This window comes from Ovis aries, chromosome 15 (assembly GCF_016772045.2).
Source record: "Ovis aries strain OAR_USU_Benz2616 breed Rambouillet chromosome 15, ARS-UI_Ramb_v3.0, whole genome shotgun sequence".
NCBI lineage: Eukaryota > Metazoa > Chordata > Mammalia > Artiodactyla > Bovidae > Ovis > Ovis aries.
The window spans coordinates 17176135-17197648 of record NC_056068.1 but is presented as its reverse complement, the minus strand read 5'-3'; the positions used below and the strand labels follow the sequence as shown (position 1 = coordinate 17197648).

At 40.8% G+C, this 21514-nt stretch overlaps 2 protein-coding genes across 2 annotated transcripts in view; one reads left to right on the top strand and one right to left on the bottom strand.

Moving 5' to 3' along the window:
- Nucleotides 1–18465, bottom strand: part of RAB39A (RAB39A, member RAS oncogene family) — a 37937-nt gene extending 19472 nt beyond the window's left edge. The window contains exon 1 of the mRNA XM_004015997.5: nt 18078–18465. Within this exon, the coding sequence (XP_004016046.1) occupies nt 18078–18304 (227 nt within the window). The 5' untranslated portion in view covers nt 18305–18465. The remainder of the gene's footprint in view (nt 1–18077) is intronic.
- A 308-nt stretch (nt 18466–18773) lies between these two features.
- SLC35F2 (solute carrier family 35 member F2) overlaps nt 18774–21514 on the top strand; it is a 141411-nt gene continuing 138670 nt past the window's right edge. The window contains exon 1 of the mRNA XM_060399265.1: nt 18774–19122. Within this exon, the coding sequence (XP_060255248.1) occupies nt 19115–19122 (8 nt within the window). The 5' untranslated portion in view covers nt 18774–19114. The remainder of the gene's footprint in view (nt 19123–21514) is intronic.

Sequence of the window (21514 nt, the reverse complement as noted above, 5' to 3'; positions counted from 1 at the left end):
CTCATGCGAAGAGTTGACTCATTGGAAAAGACTCTGATGCTGGGAGGGATTGGGGGCAGGAGGAGAAGAGGACGACAGAAGATGAGATGGCTGGATGGCATCACCGACTTGATGGTCATGAGTTTGGGTGGACTCCGGGAGTTGGTGATGGATAGGGAGGCCTGCCGTGCTGCTATTCATGGGGTCGCAAAGAGTCGGACACGACTGAGTGACTGAACTGAACTGAACTGAACCTTAAATGTAAATGGGTTAAATGCACCAGCCAAAAGACATAGACTGGCTGAGTGGATACAAAAACAAGACCCTATATATGCTGTCTACAAGATATCCACCTCAGACCTAGGGTCATTTACAGACTGAAAGTAAGGGGATGGGAGAAAGTATTTGATGCAAATGGAAATCGAAAGAAAGCTAGAATAGCAATACTCATATCAGACAAAATAGACTTTAAAACAAAGACTGTTATAAGAGAATTGAAGGACACTACATAACGATCAAGGGATCAATCCAAGAAGATATAACCATTATAAATATATATGCATCCAACACAGGAGCATTTCAATATGTAAGGCAAATACTAACAACCATAAAAGGAGAAATCAACAGTAATACAATAATAGTGGATCACTTTCATCAATGGACACATCATCCAGACAGAAAATTAATAGGGAAACACACTTTACACCTGATGAACTTAACTGGTATTTACAGAGCATTCCATCCAAAAATAGCAGGCTACACATTTTTCTCAAGTGCACAAGAAAGGTTCTCCAGGATTCACCACATGCTGGGCCACAAAGTGAGCCTTTAAGAAAACTGAAATCATGTCAGGCATCTTTTCTGATCACAATGTTATGAAATTAGAAATAGAAGGACTGATGCTAAAGCTACAATACTTTAGCAACCTATAACCAAAGAATCCCACTCCTGGGCATATATCTGGAGAAAACATGGTCCAAAAGGATACATGCACCCCAATGATCATTGCAGCATTGTTTACAATAGCCAAAACATGGAAGCAACCTAAATGCCCAACAACAGAGGAATAGATAAAGATTTGGTACATATAAAAAATGGAATATTACTCAGCCATTAAAAAGAATGAAATAATGCTATTTGCAGCAACATGGGTGGACCTAGAGATTGTCATACTGAGTGAATTAAGTCAGATAGAGAAGGAGAAATATCATATGATATCCCTTAATGTAGAATCTAAAAAGAAATAACACAAATGAACTTACAAAACGCAAACAGACTCACAGACTTAGAGAACGAACTATGGTTGCCAGGGGAAAGGATGAGAGGAAGGGATAGTTAGGGAGTTTGGGATGGACATGTGCACACACTATATTTAAAATGTATTACCAACAGGGACATAGTGTACAGTACAGGGAACTCTGCTCAGTGTTATGTGGTAGCCTGGAAGGGAGAGGAGTTTCAGAAGAATGGATACATATATATGTATGGCTGAGTCACTTTCCTGTTTACCTGAATCACAACATTGTTAATTGGCTATACCCTAAAACAAAATAAAAAGCTTAAAAAAAAAAAAGATACATGAGGAAAAAAAGATGCATGAGGTAGTATTTTGAAGTTTTGCATGTTTTTATTCTGTTTTCACAGTTGAATGGTCAGACACAGAACTCTTTCAGCATTCTGAAGGCTTTCCATTGCCTTCAAGGTTCAGTTGTTGTTTATAGAAAATATGAAGTCAATCTGATTCCTGATCTTTTTTATGTGACCTATTACCTATTATCCATATCCCTTCCCTGCCCTACTCCAGAAGTTTGTAGGAACTTTTCTGTGGCCCCAGGGTCTAGAATTTCATGACAATGTTACTTAGAATGTGTTTACTTTCATCTATTGTGCTGGACTCTTCTAATCTGAAAACTCAGGTCCCTACATCTTGGAAATATTTTTAAAATTGCTTCACTGATCATTTCTTTCCTGTTTTTTTCTGCTCCATTTTTCTGGAATGCCTGTTGCGTTTTTACTGAACCTATTGGAACAGTCCTCTAAGGAAAAAAAAAATGTGTGTGTGTATATATATATATTCTTTTTCCTATTTTCTAAGTCTTTTTCCTTTTGTCCTATTTTTTGAGAGAATTCCCCAATCTTATATTGAGTGTTTTATTTTTTTCTATTGTGTTTCCAAAAGCTTTTTTCTCAGAATATTCTTTTGAAAAAACAGTATCTATTCTTCTTTTATGATTTCAATATTTTCCTATTTTCCCTCTGAGAAAATTAAAGACAGGGTTTTTGGGGGGCAGAGGGGTTGTACTTCTGAAACATTCCTTTCTCCCTTATCAAATTTGTTTTTCTGGTTGCTTTTGGCTTCTGTTTATTTCAGTTTCTAGATTTCATATTTTGGATTTCCTAATATTTCTTGTAATCTTTCATTGAGACTAAAAGCCTAACTCATAAGATGATCAGGATGGATCATTTAGTTGAGGAACTGCTAATACTGGTATCTTAAGTCTTTCTTCTTGGCCTGGTCAAATTCTTCTGAAATGATTTCACCAATGTTCTGTTTGAAGGGTGAAGGTCTGATTGTCAGCATTCTGGAAGCTAAGACAGGGAAGGAGGCTAGACAGTCTTAGCATGGAACATGCATATATTCACTTAAAGTCCTTACTTTTAATAAGGGATCTCAACCTCAATTATGCCTGATCATTTCAGTAAGAGATTCTATGTTTAACTTTTTCAAAGAATAAATTTCTGGTTTTTTGCCAATATGCAGGAAGAGGAAGTCAACTGTTGCATGGAATGGTGGTGGGGATGTGAGGACCCAATCTTTCTTAAACAGATTGACAATCAATGATCCCTATTCAGAAGTATCCCTAATTCAGAAGTATCTGGTATCACCAGTTCCTGGGTCTTTAGAGGACTCAATGATATATACTGGTTTGGTTTTTCACTTTTCCCACCCCCTGGCTTAGAAGCTAATTTTCTTTAAATTGCTAATTCATGTATCATTCCTCCATCTGCTTCCTTACTTCAATTTTTTTTTTTCCTGTTGTCTTGTTACCTATTCTTGCTAGAATCTATGGTTAAAAACCAAAACTGTCACTTTAGTGAGGTTTCAGAAAAAAAGCTAAAAAAGGCATAATTACTCAATCTGCTGTCATTACTGGAAGCCACTTCTTCCAGTTTATTGTCATTGCTTCCTATTGTTATTTCTCTTACTACTGACATATCCTTCATGTCCCAGCAGCAAGGACCACATTCTTTCAGATGCATCCTCTGAAACAAGCCCTCACCCTACACACAGAAGACAATTTCTCCCTTTGTTCTGCCACCAGAATTTATTTTAGTACTTAGCAGCCTTTATTCCAATTATTTATCTTTCTTTGCTATGAGTCTGTGAGAAAGATCTCTAATTGTCCTCCAGGGTCTATTCTCCCTGTCTTCTTTTAGTAACAGAACTCCATGAGTTTTTGCTTGCACACAGCAACTCATATAGAAACTATATTTCCCCAGTTTTCTTACAGTTAGTTTTGGCATATCATTAAGTTTGGACTAATGGAACATGATAAATTACATGTGCAGTCTGAGGTTCATCTGCTTAAAGAAGCCATTTGCCCTAGGCTGCTTCTTTTTCCTTCTTGCTTGTTAGGAATGGCAATGACTGGAAAACTCTGGAAACTGATATTGAGGAAGAGTCACCTAGATAGTCCAGAACTGCTCATGCTGGACCATTAACACAGGGGAGAGAGAAACAAAATTCTGTATCATTTAAGGTACCATATTTGGCCAGTTTCTGGATTGCAATGTAGTTTGTACTCTATCCAGGATACAGACAACATGGACCTTGAACATGAGACTACATCTTATTTATTTTTACATCTATTTTTGTATAGTGCCTTGTATCCAGTTAATATAAATAGATGCATAGATTTCCACAGGAGATCATCATCCTGATGGATTTCAGTTTCTCTCAAAAAAAAAAATAGAAAGCTAGTTCATAGTACTTTTGAGATTTTAGGACACCATAGCCAGTATTTGCTTTTGGCTTTGCTTAATACCCAGTATCTTTCCTTGTTTATCAAGGCAAAAAACTTCATATATATTCTTCTGTTGCAGTGGGTTGGGTTCATTCCTGTTTCTAAGTGTGGCAGTGCAGACACTGAGCACAGCATGCAGGGGAGAGTTGATTGCCGTTGCAGCCACAAGTGTTTGCTGTCAGTTATCAGTACCACTTCTATTATGTAAAGCTATTTCTCCTTTTGTTTCTGAATATAGCAGAAAAATAACGGTTTGAGTAGACAGTAATTAACTTGGATCTATAGAGATGGGAGTGGGGTGGGGTTGTACACAAACAAAATATTTTTCAGGGGAGAAACTACATGGAGCTGAGGTGAACGTCACTCACTCATGACTGACTCTTGGCGACCCATGGCCAAACAGTCCTTGGAATTCTCCAGGCCAGAATACTGGAGTGGGTAGCCTTTCCCTGCTCCAGGGGATATTCTCAACCCAGGGGTCGAACCAGGGTCTCTTGCGTTGCAGGCGAATTCTTTACCAGCTAGCTATCCGGGAAGCCGAAAAGTGAAAGTGAAAGTCGCTCAGCCATGTCTGACTCTTTGCCTCCCCATGGACTATACAGTCCATGGAATTTTCTTGGATTTTATTTTCAATTCAACTCTCACTAATTTACCTTGCCTCCAATAGATCTCTCCTATACAATTAGTTATACCTTCTCTTCCACTTCTAATTCTCTTTTCAGAGTCTATCCTCCAGTCCTATCAAATATGTCTTAAATTTCACCTCATATTTGCTTCATTAACTTTTTATTTCCTACTCCCCAAACCTTTCTGTAGCCCTCAAAACAAGTGAAGGAACCTTTTAATTTTGAAACAGAGACCTGACGAAGTCATCCAGAAGCACTAGCAAAAGAGAGAGAGGGCTTCCCTGGTGGCTCAGCTAAAGAATTCGCCTGTCAGTGCAAGAGACATGGGATCAATCCCTGACCCAGGAAGATCCCACATGCCATGGAACAACTAAGCCCGTGTGCCACAACTACTGAGCCTGTGCTCCAGAGCTTGGGAGCCACAACTACTGAGCCCAGGTGCCTCAGCTACTAAAGTCTGCACACCCGAGACCGTGTGCTCTGCAACAAGAGAATCCACCGCAATGAGAAGCCTGGGCACCACAACCACAGAGTAGCCACTGCTCACTGCAATTAGAGGAAAACCTGTGCAGCAACAAAGACCTAGCACAGTCAAAACTAAAATTATAAATAATTTTTACAAAGAGAGAATCAAATGAGAGAAGAAACCATGAGACGTTCTCAAATATATTCTAAAATTTAAGGAATTGCCTACACTTTTTCTTTGAAGTGTTCTCTCTATTAATTCAGTTCAATTCAGTTCAGTCGATCAGTCATGTCTGACTCTTTACGACCCCATGGACTGCAGCATGCTAGGACTCCCTTCCCATCACCAACTTCCCGGAGCTTACTCAAACTCATGTCCATCATGTCAGTGATGCCATCCAACCATCTCATCCTCTGTTGTTCCCTTCTCCTCCCGTCTTCAATCTTTCTCAGCATTGCAGTCTTTTCCAAAGAGTCAGTTCTTCCCGTCAGGTGGCCAAAGTATTGGAGTTTCAGCTTCAGCATCAGTCCTTCCAATGAACAACCAGGACTGATCTCCTTTAGGATGGACTGGTTGGATCTCCTGGCAGTCCAAGGGACTCTCAAGAGTCTTCTCCAACACCACAGTTCGAAAGCATCAATTCTTCGGCACTCAGCTTTCTTTACGGTACAACTCTCATATCGATACATGACCACTGGAAAACCATAGCCTTGACTAGATGGACCTTTGTTGGCAAAGTAATGCCTCTGCTTTTGCATATGCTATCTAGGTTGGTCATAGTTTTTCTTCCAAGGAGCAAACGTCTTTTAATTTCATGGCTGCACTCACCGTCTGCAGTGATTTTGGAGCCCCCCCAAAATAAAGTCTGACACTGTTTCCATTCCCCCCCCCCCCATCTATTTGCCATGAAGTGATGGGACCAGATGCCATGATCTTCGTTTTCTGAATGTTGAGCTTTAAGCCAACTTTTTCACTCTCCTCTTTTACTTTCATCAAGAGGCTTTTTAGTTCCTCTTCACTTTCTGCCATAAGGGTGGTGTCATCTGCATATCTGAGGTCATTGATATTTCTCCCAGCAATCTTGATTCCAGCTTGTGCTTAATCTAGCCAGGCATTTCACATGATATACTCTGCACAGAAGTTAAATAAGCAGGGTGACAATATACAGCCTTGACGTACTCCTTTCCCTATTTAGAACCAGTCTGTTGTTCCATGTCCAGCTCTAACTGCTGCTTCCTGATCTGCATACAGATTTCTCAGGACACAGGTCAGGTGGTCTGGTATTCCCATCTCTGTCAGAATTTTCCACAGTTGTGATCCACACAGTCAAAGGCTTTGGTGTAGTCAATAAAGCAAAAGTAGATGTTTTTCTGGCACTCTCTTGCTTTTTCACTGATCCAGCGGATGCTGGCAATTTGATCTCTGGTTCCTCTGCCTTTTCTAAATCTAGCTTGAACATCCGGAAGTTCACGGTTCACATACTATTGAAACCTGGCTTGGCGAATTTTAAGCATTACTTTGCTAGTGTGTGAAATAAGGACACTTGTATGATAGTTTGAACATTCTTTGGCATTGCCTTTCTTTGGGGTTGGAATGAAAACTGACCTGTTTCAGTCCTGTGGCCACTGCTGAGTTTTCCAGATTTGCTGGCATGTTGAGTGCAGCACTTTCACAGCATCATCTTAGGATTTGAAATAGCTCAGCTGGAATTCCATCACCTCCACTAGCTTTGTTCGTAGTGATGTTTCCTAAGTAAGGCTCATTTGACTTCACATTCCAGGATGTCTGGCTCTACGTGAGTGATCACATCATCCTGGTTATCTGGGTCATGAAGATCTTTTTTGTATAGTTCTTCTGTGTATTCTTGCCACCTCTTCTTAATATCTTCTGCTTCTGTTAGGTCCATATTTTTATTTCTATCCTTAACTGTGCTAATCTTTGCATGAAATGTTCCTTTGTTGTCTCTGATTTTCTTGAAGAGATCGCTAGTCTTTCCCATTCTATGTAATGGGACTCTGGGTTGGGAAACACCATGTGTATCTTGGGTGTTTACAAAGTATATTAGAATATTAATATTATATTAAAGCTCTGAAAAATCTTGCACAATCCCAGCATTTTTAACAGTATTTGATCAAGGAAACTTTTACTTAAATTATACTTATTACTTTGAAAAATGCTACTCGGAAGAAAAATGATATGCAATGCCTAGAATTTGAGAATCTATACTCTTTTATTTTTTTAATGTCTTCTCTTATAGCCAAGAAGTTCATAATATCTATTAACTCCCATTTGCAGTATTCTCTCTTGATCTCTCCTCAGAGAAGAGGGTTCAGTTCGGGCCACACACTATTCTTTTGTATTTCTGAGGCAGGAGTCTGTTATTAAGGCTGTCCTTTAGCCTTATCTGTTTCAAGCCATATCACACTATGTCCTACAAAACAGAAATACATTTGGAAAGGCTGAAGAATCAGATGAAAAACCACTTTTGATACAGGAAGATAATTTAGACAGAGATTCTGACCAATTACATAAAAAGGAGGGGGAAGAAACAGGCATATGCATGCATGCTAAATAGCTTCAACTGTGTCCAACTCTTTGTGACCCTAGACAATGTAGCCTACCAGACTCCTCTGTTCATGGAAATATCTCCAGGTAAGAATACTGGAGTGGGTAGCCATTCCCTTCTCTAGGGAATTCTCCCAACCCAAATATTGAACCTGGGTCTATCCTGCAGGCAGATTCTTTATGGTCTGAGCCACAATAGAAGGATGATATTTTGCCAAGAAAAGTCACTGATAACTTTTGGGGCCTGGCTTGCCAAAGACCTTTCTCAGGTGACTCTAATGTACTCATTATACCAGTGAAGTGGAAATAAACCTAAGAGAGAAGTCTCTGTTACCTTACCAATTCTTTTGGCATTGTGACATTTTTGATGGTTTATTTATATCCTAGATATTGGTATGAGTGGATGCTCTTAAAAGACTTACTACCAGTAAAAAAATAATTTTATTTAGCATGTTACTCATCAATTAAAAGTGAATCATTACCATAGGAAGGAAACAGAAAAAACAAAATTCAGTACATTTTAAGAATGTTTTAAAGAACACTAAGATTTTAAGCCAAAACAAAATAACATGCCACCAAGCCATCGACAGTTACTCAGTCATGCTTATATACAGAACTGCTGTTGCTGCTGCTGCTGCTAAGTCGCTTCAGTCGTGTCTGACTCTGTGTGACCCCATAGACGGCAGCCCACCAGGCTCCCCTGTCCCTGGGACTCTCCAGGCAAGAGCACTGGAGTGGGTCGCCATTTCCTTCTCCTACGCATGCATGCATGGTAAGTTGCGTCAGTTGCATCCAACTCTGATATACAGAATTATTATCGCTATTTTGAAACTCTTCTACAGCTTAAACTAAAAATATACTTTTAACTTTGAAGTGTACTGGACCTCTGTTTCACAATTTTCTGGAACTCCTATAGCTCAGAATAGTACTTCATTACATGAAGTGATTCCTTTCAGAAAACAATGGGTTTTTAATGATATTTGTTTCATGATAAGTGAGGTAGACTGTGTTGGGTAATTTTTTAAATGAACTCTGAATTACATATTGTCAGAATTGAATAAAAGTTACTGACATTTGGAGGCAGAGTTATTAGTATCATAAAGTATAGGCTTTGTAGAATTTCACTTCAGAAAGAATGAAAATATTTTATTGAAGTAAAATCTGATGTTCTCTGGTGTGTGTGTGTGTGTACCTCAGTATTATTTGAGTGGTTCACCTTTCTTTTCCACTACTTCATAGAACAGACTGGAAGAATGCAGATTTCTTCTAACTCAGTTAGGATAAGAATAACTGGCTCTTTGAAACATCAAAATAAATAATCTCAGATCATTCCAAGAAGTTGCTCTTTAAAGTTTAAGTAAAATGGCTATGGAGGCTAAGTTGTTAAGAGATCTTTATATGCTATCAAAACTGACCAACAATAGGTAGAAATTTATTCTCTCTCTTTCTCTGAGACTAAGCAAAGCACTTTTCTTCATGGGAAAACTTTACTGAGTGATCCATATACTGACAACACTACTAATTTTTTTTCTAGCCGTTTCCTTGAAAGCTAAATGTGGGGCCAGCGTGTCAGAATAGGTGGTCATTGACACAGCATGATGAGAGGAAACTCCAATACCCTTCAGCCACAGATTCACAACTCCAACAGGGAAACATTACCTCAAGATGATACAAGGTGGTCATTCTCTTTTAGAACAGAAATACCCCTAGAAGAACCCTTATTCTTTTAATATTTTTGTATCTCTTGATCTTCCAGCTACTTCTCTCTGAAGCTAGGATGGAGAAGTAAGGAATGGCTTTTCAACTGAGATGTGAGGGAAAATAGAAGAGTTGGTCAAGATCTTACTATTCAAAAACAGTAGGAAAGAAAAAGTAGGCAAGCACCAACGGCCCCAAGAATGCATTCTACTTTGCAATTTTGCCTACTGCTTGCCTAGGGTCTTCAAACACTGAAGTACAATATTTAGTCTACTTTATTTACAATATTTAGTTACTAAAGAGGATGTATAATTACCTTCATATACCAATATGTCATTGAGGTTATGGCTACATAGGAGAAATTAATTGATTCACTGAAGAAAAAGGAAATTAAGAAAACTAATCACAGGTTTTTGAAATTAATGGCTAGCTTCTTTTTTTTTTTAATGGCTAGCTTCTTAACTGTGCTGAGTATGCAATCACTCAAAATGGTCTGAATGTTCTGAATGGACAGCGAAAATAAATTTCAGCATATAAAAATACACTTGGCTACAAGGGTCATCTTTCCACATTCTGCTATACTTGTTAGAAATGATGCTGGCTTCTTTTTACATATCATTTTACTCTGAAACATGAGAAAGTATACATTTTGGGGTGACTGCTCACTTTTTTCTTCTGTGAATTTCTGTTTCCCAAAAAGTAGACTCCTACAGATTCATTTGCTTTGTATGACTCATAAAACATATCTCAGTATTTGTATAATTCCTTGTATTTTATGTGGATACTATCTTAATAAACCCAACCCTAGGGGAGCTGACTCACTGGCCAATCAAAAATCAATGATATTTTTTCTTTTAAGAATTTGAATAAGAGGCTCAGGGACTGACACAGTCGGGAGCTTACAGCACTGGATAATGGAAATAGACTAGAGAGAAAATCCACAAACACATGTTAGAACACCTGTATGTTCACCGAGATTTTGCTTCTCATGAAATCGGTATCATTTATAATTTATCCTTTATATCTAATCTAATATGGCTTTATTTCTGTTACTTACAACACAAATAATCTTAATCAAAACACTGTATTATCTGATCACTCAATACAAATAAAGCCCAGCTTTCTATTGCTTCTAATAACTCGGAACTACAGCAAACTGCAATGATTATAGCACTTAACTGCAAGCAATCTTTGTTCTGTTACCTATGTAATTATGAGCCCACCAATCCACTATCAGAAAATCTCTATTGACAATCATGAACCACAGTAAGGAGGGTGGAGATCAAATAAAGTTTCCTTAAAAAACAAAAACAGGACTTCCGAGGTGGTGCAGTGGTAAAGAATCTGCTTGCCAATGCAGGGGACATGGGTTTGATCCCTGGTCCAGGAAGATTCCACATGCTCCGGAGCAACTAAGCCCATGCCGCCACAACTACTGAGTCCATGCACCCTAAAGCCTGCACACCCTATAGCCTGCATGCGGCAACTTCTGGCCTGGAGTGGTACAACTACTGAAGCCCACGCACCTAGGGCCTATGCTCCTGCCGACAAGAGAAGCCACCACAATGAGAAGCAAGTCCGCTGCAATGAAGAGTAGCCCCCACTCGCTGCAATGAGAGAAAGCCTGCACAAAGCAGTGAAGACCCAGTGCAGCCAAAACTAAACAATTAATTAAAAACAAAAGAAAGACCCATTTAGCTTAGAAATCTTAAATGATCTCTTAAGGAAAAATAAAAATGTTCATGATGCTTACTTTTAAAATTATAAACAGAAAACAAACCACTTTTAAATATTTACTTCATATGAATGTTTTGAAGTGAGAAAGGAGGAAACAGAGACATAAGGGAGGCAGAGGGATAAATAAGGAGAAATAAGCTAAAAAGAAATGAGATCAAAAAAGACACATTAAAATGAAACGAGAAGGTGGGAGGAAACTACGAGTAGAAACTGACAGATGAAGAGGTTAAAGGAAAATTAAAAAATAAGGAGTTTAAGGAAGGGTAAGACACATAAGGAAGAGAAAGATACACAGTAGAAGAGGAGCTAGAGGAAAAGGTTAACTAATATCTGCAGGTTTTCCATTGTTCCAAACTTCAAAAGTTTACTTGGTTCTGCTCAAAGAATGTGACTAAAGCAATTCATCAAAGGAGTTTCCCCCAAATTATACTAGTTAGAACACTACCAATCACAGATTTTCATATTTTAAGAATAGCCCTTCAAATAAATGGTGAAAATGCTAGTTTAATCAAAGGTAAATAGGTTTCTTTACTCAAGACTTCTTGGTGTCTTTGATATGAATTTTGTAAGAGAAATGGAATACAAGGATTTTCAAACTTATTTGATTAGAGAACCCATCCTTTAAAAAGAATCACATGGTCTGAGTGTTCTGCAGAACACACTTCGAGAAGCACTGCATTCAGTTCAGTTCACTTCAGTCACGTTGTACAACCTCTGGCTGTAATTGTAATACCCCAAAGGCCAGACAACATGAAATAAAAGGCCAAATTTGGCTTGAAGCTTCAGATTTTCTATCCCCACAGCTAATGTTGCTATAACTCATTTTATCTTCAGATTGCCTTATATGCTTTTCATGAGAAAAATTCAAAATTTATGTTCTTACATTTGGTGCTCTCTATATGTCTAGTCATATTTACACTTATTTATCCCTATTAATACTGTTAAACAATATTTTTATTTCCATTCCTGCTAAACTTCTTCCACTATGATGATTAAAAAATAGAAGTGGTGATTGTTAGTTTCACCCAGTGCCTGCAATGCTGAATCCATCTTCCCCTTTCCCCGAGCGCTGGGGAAGTGCTGCATAAGTGTGGTAGCCCTGTGGAAGTGTGGCCTTATGACCTCTTTCTCCTCAGTGAATTGAGAGCTGAAGTAATCTGCACCACACTGGCCTCACCTGCTTAAAGGAAACATTCCTTGATGTAGATCCTTTCTTTCCCCTCTCCCTGAACAGGCACAAAGTGTGCCTACAACCCAGCTTTGTCCACAGAGATGATGATAATGTTCTAGGGATGGTAGGAAAGTAAGAGAGAAGGCATCTGAATGACGGTCCTGAATGACGGACCACTTACCTTGAGACTGTTAAACAGGAGAGAAATGAACTATCGTTAAATAAGGCACTGATGGGGAAACAGTGGAAACAGTGCCAGACTTTATTTTTCTGGGCTCCAAAATCACTGCAGATGGTGACTGCAGCCATGAAACTAAAAGACGATTACTCCTTGGAAGAAAAGTTATGAGCAACCTAGATAGCATATTGAAAAGCAGAGACATTACTTTGCCAGCAAAGGTCCATCTAGTCAAGGCTATGGGTTTTCCAGTGGTCATGTATGGATGTGAGACTTGGACTGTGAAGAAAGCTGAACACCGAAGAATTGATGCTTTTGGACTGTGGTGTTGGAGAAGACTCTTGAGAGTCCCTTGGACTGCAAGGAGATCCAACCAGTCCATTCTAAAGAAGATCAGTCCTGGGTGTTCTTTGGAAGGAATGATGCTAAAGCTGAAACTCTGATACTTTGGCCACCTCATGCAAAGAGTTGACTCATTGGAAAAGACTCTGATGCTGGGAGGGATTGGAGGCAGGAGGAAAAGGGGACGACAGAGGATGAGATGGCTGGATGGCATCACAGACTCAATGGACGTGAGTTTGAGTGAACTCTGGTAGATGGTGATGGACAGGAAGGCCTGGCGTGCTGCGATTCATGGGGTTGCAAAGAGTCGGACACGACTGAGCAACTGAACTGAACTGAATACAGTAATTTAACGTTTATTCTGACTAAAACACAGTGTTAATAACAAAAACTGTAACAACTGAGTATTATGCTACAATTTAAAGATGCTCACATATTCATCATTTTTCTAAACTTTCTTCACATTGATTTTGTTGTCTTTTATTTTTTGTGACTAGTTACTGGCTACAAGCATATTAACATATGCTCTGAACTTTAAACACTAAGGCTTTATCAATTATTACTTTAATAAACCGGGGTTAAAAAAATGACCTAGAGTGAAAGTGAAAGTTGCTCAGTCCTGTTCTGACTGTTTGCAATCCCATGGACTGAAATTCTCCAGGCCAGAAAACGAGTGGGTAGCTTCTCCCTTCTCCAGGGGATCTTCCCAACCAAGGGATTGAACTCAGGTCTTCCACATTGCAGGCAGATTCTTTACCAGCTAAACCACGGGGGAATCCCGCCCCCGCCCCGCCCCCCCAACATGAAAAAGATAACTTAAAGCTATTTATATCATAATCATCAGCTCACTATTTTGTTGTCCTCTAACACATTTGTTTATGCTTTTAAGCTATCTTCTGAACTGTCTAAAACCAATTTGTTTTTATTTATATCTGATCACCAATCAACCTTCAAATAGAATGTAAATGGAATGTTTCCCACAAATTCTTGATTACAGTTAAACAGTATGATTATAACTAATGACAGGAGTATACATTCATGAACTAAATAGTACCTTTCTATGAAACAAATGCACTTACTCAAAATAAGTATCTGTATTTTCTTAGAGGAAGGTACAGAATGATTTAACAATAACTTTAATGCAATTTTATGGAGAAATTGTTCTGCTAAATGAGAGAAAAGCAAGTATTTGGAGGCAGCTACTGATATATATGTGAATTTAGGAATACATCTTTGGTAAAGAGCCAAACAAAATATAGTATGACTCACTGTCAGTAAATGTTCCCTAAATGTCCTTGCATTATTATGAGTGTTACTGTCTGATTTAAATGTGTGTGTGTGCTCAGTCATGTCCGACTCCTTGTGACCCCATGGACTATAGCCCACTAGCCTCCTGTGTCCATGGAATTTTCCAGGCAAGAATACTGGAGTGAGTTGCCATTTCTTACTCCAGGGGAATCTTCTCTACCCAGGGATCGAAACCTTGTCTCCTGAATTGGCAGGTGGATTCTTTACCACTGGACTACCTGGGAAGCCAGTTTAAATAGTATATATAAAATAAATGTACATTTTTCTTAAGGCAATAAAAAACAATGATGTATTTAGCAGAAAAGATCTTTAAAATCTAACAATTTAACCATCCCTTACAATAAGTTTAAGAGCTGCTTTTATGGATTAAAGACCTAAATGGAAGACCAGAAACTATAAAACTCTTAGAGGAAAACAAGGGCAGAACACTCTCTGATGTAAATCACAACAAGATCCTCTATGATCCACCTCCCAGAGTAACGGAAATAAAAACAAAAATAAACAAATGGGGCCCAGTTAAATTTAAAAGCTTTTGTACAATGAAGGAAACTATAAGCAAGGTGAAAAGGCAGCCTCCAGAAATAGAAGAAAATAGCAGCAAACAAAACAACTGACAAAGAATTAATCTCCAAAATATACAAGCAGCTCATAAAGCTCAATACTGGAAAAATGACCCAATCAAAAAGTGGGCCAAGGAACTAAATAGACATTTCTCCAAAGAAGACATAGAGATGGCTAATAAAAACACGATAAGATGCTCAACATCACTCATTATTAGAAAAATGCAAAGCAAAACCACAATGAGGTATCATCTCACACAGGTCAGAATGGCCACCATCAAAAAGTCTACAAACAATAAATGCTGGAGAGGGTATGGAGAAAAGGCAACCCTCTTACACTGTTGGTGGGAATGCAAACTGGTACAGCCACTATGGAGAAAAGCGTGGAGATTCCTTAAATAACTGGGAATAGAACTGCCATGCTGCTGCTGCTGCTAAGTTGCTTCAGTCATGTCTGACTCTGTGCAACCCCATAGACGGCAGCCCACCAGGCTCCCCCGTCCCTGGGATTCTCCAGGCAAGAACACTGGAGTGGGTTGCCATTTCCTTCTCCAGTGCATGAAAGTGAAAAGTGAAAGTGAAGTCGCTCAGTTGTGTCCAACTCTTTGTGACCCCATTGACAGCAGCCCACCAGTCTCCTCTGTCCATGGGATTTGCCAGGCAAGAATACTGGAGTGGGCTGCCACTGCCTTCTCCGAGAATTGCCATAGGACTCAGCAGTCCCACCACTGGGTATACACACTGAGGAAACCAGAATTGAAAGAGACACATGTACCCCACTGTTCATTGCAGCACTCTTTACAATAAATAAGACATGGAAACAACGTAGATGTCCATCAGCAAATGAATGGATAAAGAAGTTATGGTACATATACACAATGGAATATTGCTCAGCTATAAAAAAAGAACACATTTGAGTTAGTTCTAATGAGGCAGATGAAACTGGAGCCTATTATACAGAGTGAAGTAAGTTGGAAAGAGAAACGCCAACACAGTATATTAACATATATATATGGTATTTAGACAGTAATGACAATCCTATGTGGAAGGCAGCAAAAGAGACACAGATGTAAAGAACAGACTTTTGCACTATGTGGAAGGAGGTGAGGGTGGGATGATTTGAGAGAATAGCACTGAAACATGTATATTACCATATATGAAATAGATGACCAGTGCAAGTCCGATGCATGAAGCAGGGCACTCAAAGCCGATGCTCTGGGACAACCCATAGGGATGGGGTGGGGAGGGAGGTGGGAGGAAGGTTCAGGATGGGGGGACACATGTACGCCCATGGCTGATTCAATGTATGGCAAAAACTGTCACAGTATTTTAAAATAATTAGCCTCCAGTTAAAATAAAATAAATTAGGGGCTTCCCTTGTAGCTCAGTTGGTAAAGAATCTGCCTGAAGTGCAGGAGACCCAGGTTTGATCCCTGGGTTGGGAAGATCCCTTGGAGACGGAAATGGCAACCCACTCCAGTATCCTTGCCTGGAAAATCTCATGGACAGAGGGGCCTGGAGGGCTGCAGTTCATGGGGTTGCAAAGAGTTGGGCACGACTGAGCGACTAACACAACAACACAAAATAAATTAATTAATTTTTTTAAAAAGTTACTTTTAAGGAAAGTGTTTTAGACTCAAGAAGATTTTACTACCTATACTTCTTAATTATCAGTAGTTGCTAGAAGTTTAAGATATAAAGTTACGGTATAGAAGTTAAAGTATAAAGAACATGTTTTCACTATATTCACTTTAGTGGCTCAGAGGGTAAGGAGTCTGCCTGCAATGTGGGAGACCTGGGTTCGATCCCTGGGTCAGGAAGATCCCCTGGAGAAGGAAATGGCAACCCACTCCAGTATTCTTGCCTGGAAAATCCCATGGATGGAGGAGCCTGGCGGGCTGCAGTCCATGGGGTCACTAAGAGTAGGACATGACTGAGCAACTTCACTTCACTTTAGAGGGCAGAGCAAGAGCTATAGTAAATGCTTTTTACTGACCATGAAATATCTTAACGTTCATCTCTGACTGAGATCACAAGTGAATGAATTTGCTGTCAACCTTACAATGGTAAAACTGTAATGAATCTTAGAGATCATAATGACTCCATTTTACAGATGAGGAATTAGATTTTGACAAATTATTTTAAAATTATTTTATTTTATTTTCTCTTTTTCTCAGCGAAGTACGCTGATCTCACTCAGAATGGGTGTTGGATGGGGTGAGGGGGAGCCATGTTTGGGAAGTATGGTTAAGAAGTACCAATTCCAAAAGCAGAAGACTACCAAATGTTTGCTTTAATGAGTTCCATTGGATAATAGAACCTTACAAGAGTCCCAAACACTACAGTATATCAGATCCCTTACCCTTCTCTAAAAAAAAAGTTCTTGAATCCTAAAAATTTTAAATGTGCCTCATATCTGATTCCATCTTAAATATCTAGGAAATGCATACAATTTACATTTAGTTTTTATTTGGCAGTCACTTTTGTGAAATCCTTCAGGGTTTCAATGAGCATGTAGAATGAGACTATTTATTTGTATTCCTCCTCCATGTAGAAAAGTATTTTCTGATCTATTATCACCCTGGAACGTTAAGTACTTATTATGAATAAATTAAAGGAAAAGTTCCTAACAAATCTCAGTATGTACATCTCTCTTTTCTCCATCAAAGCACCAGTGATGACAAACTTCTAAAGACAACTCAATCCTTAAAAAACAATATCAATGAAACAAAAACTCCTCAGTTGTGTCTATGTCCTTGGTTGCTGTGCAAGACACACTCTCACGGGTCCTGGCCCTGTATTTCTGATGACCACATTCGGTGCTGTGAGATGTTCAGACCATTACCGCATTCATCTCCGTCTGCACGGTGCCCAATGAGCTCATGCTGTAATCTGGGCTGGAGCACTGCTTGCTGTGAAGCTAAACGCATCAATCATGAATCTGGGAATCCTTCTATGCAGTTCTCCGGGGCCGCATAGATGGGAAGCTGCTCGGTCAGAGGAGGAAAAGCGGAGCTTGGAGAAGGGTGGCCAGGTCAGGGCGTGCGCAGCGAGGGACGCTGAGTTTGGGGAGTAGGCAGCAGGAGAGCCGAAGAGTTGGGGATTAAAATGCCAGCAGGGCCAGAGCGCTGGGTAAGAGGAGCTGGTGAGGGTGACCTGGGTTCAGGCGGGAAAGGAAAAACGGAAAGGGGGCGCAGGAAATAGAAGCCAAAGAAAGAAGTGAGAAATTGCGGAGGAGGAAGTCGTCCCTGGAAGAGGAGGGGCAAAGGGGAAGCGAGAATGGAGTGTTTGCACTTTCGAGAGGGAAGGGCCAGAGCTGCTCCCGACTCGGGCCGGTGCGGCCAACGCTTAGGGAGGGGGCCCCAGGAGGACGGAGGGGGCGGTGCGGTCCCTGGGGAGGGTCCCAGCGCCCGGGGTCCTACCTGAACCGCTCCTGTCCCGCCGTGTCCCAGAGCTGCAGCTTTATCCTCTTGCCGGGCTCGATCTCCAGCAGGCGGGAGAAGAAGTCTACGCCGACGGTGGGGTCGCAGGCGGGGGAGCGCAGACCAGGAAAGCGGCCCTGAGTGAAGCGGTGCAGGAGGCACGACTTTCCCACGGTGGAGTCCCCGATGACGATGAGGCGGAACTGGTAGATCCAGATGGTCTCCATCGCTCACGTGCCCAGCGGACTCTAAGGCCGCCCCACCCTCCTACCCGCCGCCGGGCAAATAAAGCGGCGGGAACTGTCCGTTCAGCACCTCCCCAGCGCCCGCCAGTCGGCTTCCAGCATATTCCTGCGGCTGCGGCCGCCACCAGGTCCCCGCCCTCTCTGGAGGGAGAGGCGGGGCCCGGCCGGGGAAGGGGCGTGGCTTCAGGCCAGGGGGCGGGGTAGGGCCGTGAGGAGGAAGCGGCGGGGCGGACTAGGGCGGGGGGCGCGGAATAGTCTAGCTGCTTGAGAACTCCCGCCCCCGACCTCTGTAAATCAGTTTTCCCCAAAGCTCACTGGGCGCTTTGGGTGTGGTGAAAGGACGTGACAGAGGCAATGACCAATGAAAATGAAAAAAGGTCTCAACTCTGGGAGGGTCAGCCAATGAAAAGTGAAAATCATTTTCTTTTACAGGCGTCAGGGCGGGCTCGTCAGATTCCGGCTCTGATTTTTGAAAATGTGGTTTCCACTTTCATCGGGTTTGACCAGCTCTGTGACCACTGTTGCTGAACCAGATATCTTTTCGCGGCTTTCTGCTCTCCATCCTTGTTGACTGCCACCTCCCAGGTGTTCTAAGATGAAGGAGTTGAGAGCAAGGTTGAAATAAATTTGCAGAGCAAGTTCTGGATGCTTCAAGCAAGGACTTTGGCCATTGCTCATGCCACCACCGTCTCTTCCTCACTGCCTTCATTACTACGGAAGAATGAGAAAAATGCCAATCGCCTCCATCGTCTCTAGGGCCCTTTTGTTTGGGGAAGGAGAGAAGGAAAGAAAATGAAACGGTGAGATGTTCATAAAAGCTCCTATTCTCAGTCTCTTCTATATGTCGGAAAAAATCCCATAGTGGTCTCTACTTAGCTTGTTTCTGGTCAGGAATCTGAGTAAACAAAGCACACCTGAATTCTGGCGAGATTCTCATGCCTTTCTTCAAACTGGTTAATAATGAATTCTTTTAAAAGTTAAGCAGTTTTAAAGTGAATTTTTGTTAAAATAGAATTTTAACAATTCAACTTTTTTCTTGTCCACATCCAAACTTATACTTTTGTTATTCAGCTTTACTTCCTTTCTTATTTAGGAGGAATAAGTTTTGTTTTCAAGGATATGTTTAATCCTCTTTTTAAAACTTTTGTTTTGAAAGTAGTCTTTATTTCATGCCATTTATCCCTCAAATCTCCCCCTTTCCAATTGTTTGTACTTCCAAAGTGAAGTCGCTCAGTCGTGCCCCACTCTTTGCGACCCCATGGACAGTAACCTGCACCAAGCTCCTCTGTCCATGGGATTTGCAAGGCAAGAGGACTGGAGTGGGTTGCCATTTCCCTCTCCAGGGAATCTGCCCAAACCAGGGATGGAACCCAGGTCTCTCACATTGTAGACAGACACTTTACCATCTGAGCAATCACAATCCTGAAACCAAGCTAAATATCTTTCTATTGTCTTTTCTTTAGATTTTTGCTGTGTCCATTTTTCTCCTTTTCAAACGCTAAAAAAGAACTATCTATTCCCATTTCTCAGCCACCAGTTAGTCTCCAGCCCTCTCCATGACCAATATGTACCTGACCATTGCTTTTGATAAGGTTGCCAAGGACTTTCCAACTACCAAATCCTCCTCACCCTGAAAGGGAGCAGGACTCTGTGGTCCTTGTGCCTGCCGCATCAAGTCCTCTGCCTGCCTGTTGTCTGTGGAAAACTTTAGCCAAGGAGTAAGTTTAATCAGAGAAGTGAGAAATGCTGAAACAAAGGAAAACAAAGGAAACTAAATAATAATAATGTAGTCATTAAGCATAGTCAAGGACTTTTAGCTCTTTCTCAAGGGCTATAGATAATATTATGAGCCATATCCTGTGAGCTGTCTTATAGATACTTCTCCAGATGGAGAAGTTAGCTACATGATGACCAGCCTGTACCCAGGACATGACCTGCCACAATTCCAAGAAATGGCCGCAAAGAAATGGGAACAAATGAACCTGGAACTAAAGATTAACTGTATCTAAAACAACCAAGATGATGCTAGTCAGACCACTGATGACCGATTTGAAGATAACTGTTAGAGATGACTGTGCTGTTTCTGCCTTAGACACTTATTTCTCTATAAAAGCTCTCACCCACTACTTGTCGGGAGTGGGGAGGATAGTCAACCTTTGGACAGATGTGTCCACCACCCTCCACCAGTCCAGTTGCCGGCGTCTGAAATAAAGCAAACTTTCCTTTCCACCAAGCTGGCCTATTTCTTGGCGTTTGAGCTGTTGAGCATCAGCCAGACCTGATGCCTCCCCACCCCACCACACCCTTTTGGTAACAACCCCATCGTTTGTCTTTAGTTATTCTTGACCCCTCTGTAGTTTTTGTTGATTAAACTCTTTGGCTGAAAGCTAATTGGCTGACTCAACTCTTAAAACCATAGTCTTCTTTCTTCTAGTCTCTCCAGTTAGGGATGGCCAAATGACAGAGGTGTAATCAATGAGACATAAAGCTTTTGTTTTCCTGATAACAAAACCCTTACTGGCCATCACTTTGTTGCCTTTCTTTTTCCTTCCTACCTGGAAGATGTAACAGCCATGTGTGACCGTAGAGGTGAAGGCTAGATGCTTCAGATGGTGGTAGGAGAGAGAGGAACAACCTGAGACCCTGATGGGCTTGTTGATCTGTGGTACCAGTTCTGGACATCTTCTTGTTTGAGATAAATTAATCAATACCTGTTTAAGCCAGTGGTGATTGAATTTTCTATGAAAGTGAAAGTGAAGTCATCCAGTCGTGTCCGACTCTTTGCGACCCCGTGGACTGCAGCCTACCAAGCTCCTCCATCCATAGGATTCTCCAGGCAAGAATACTGGAGTGGGTTGCCATTTCCTTCTCCAGGGGATCTTCCCAACCCAGGGATTGAACCCAGGTTTCCCGCATTGGAGGCAGACGCTTTAACCTCTGAGCCACCAAGGAAAGCCATAAGTATAGCCTAAATACTTTTATTTCTTGGTTTCTACAGAAGCATTCTCTCTTAGTTTCTTGTTCCTTTGAACCATATCTTACATATTAAAGTTCATTAGAGGTCTGTCTTTCCTTTACCCTTTTCCCCTGTTTTCCTTCACTTTAGGCTGTTACTCATGACTTAATCTAATCTAGTGACTTCAGTTACTCCCTTACCAAAATCAAATGTCCTCCCCCAACCCTTGCTCTGTA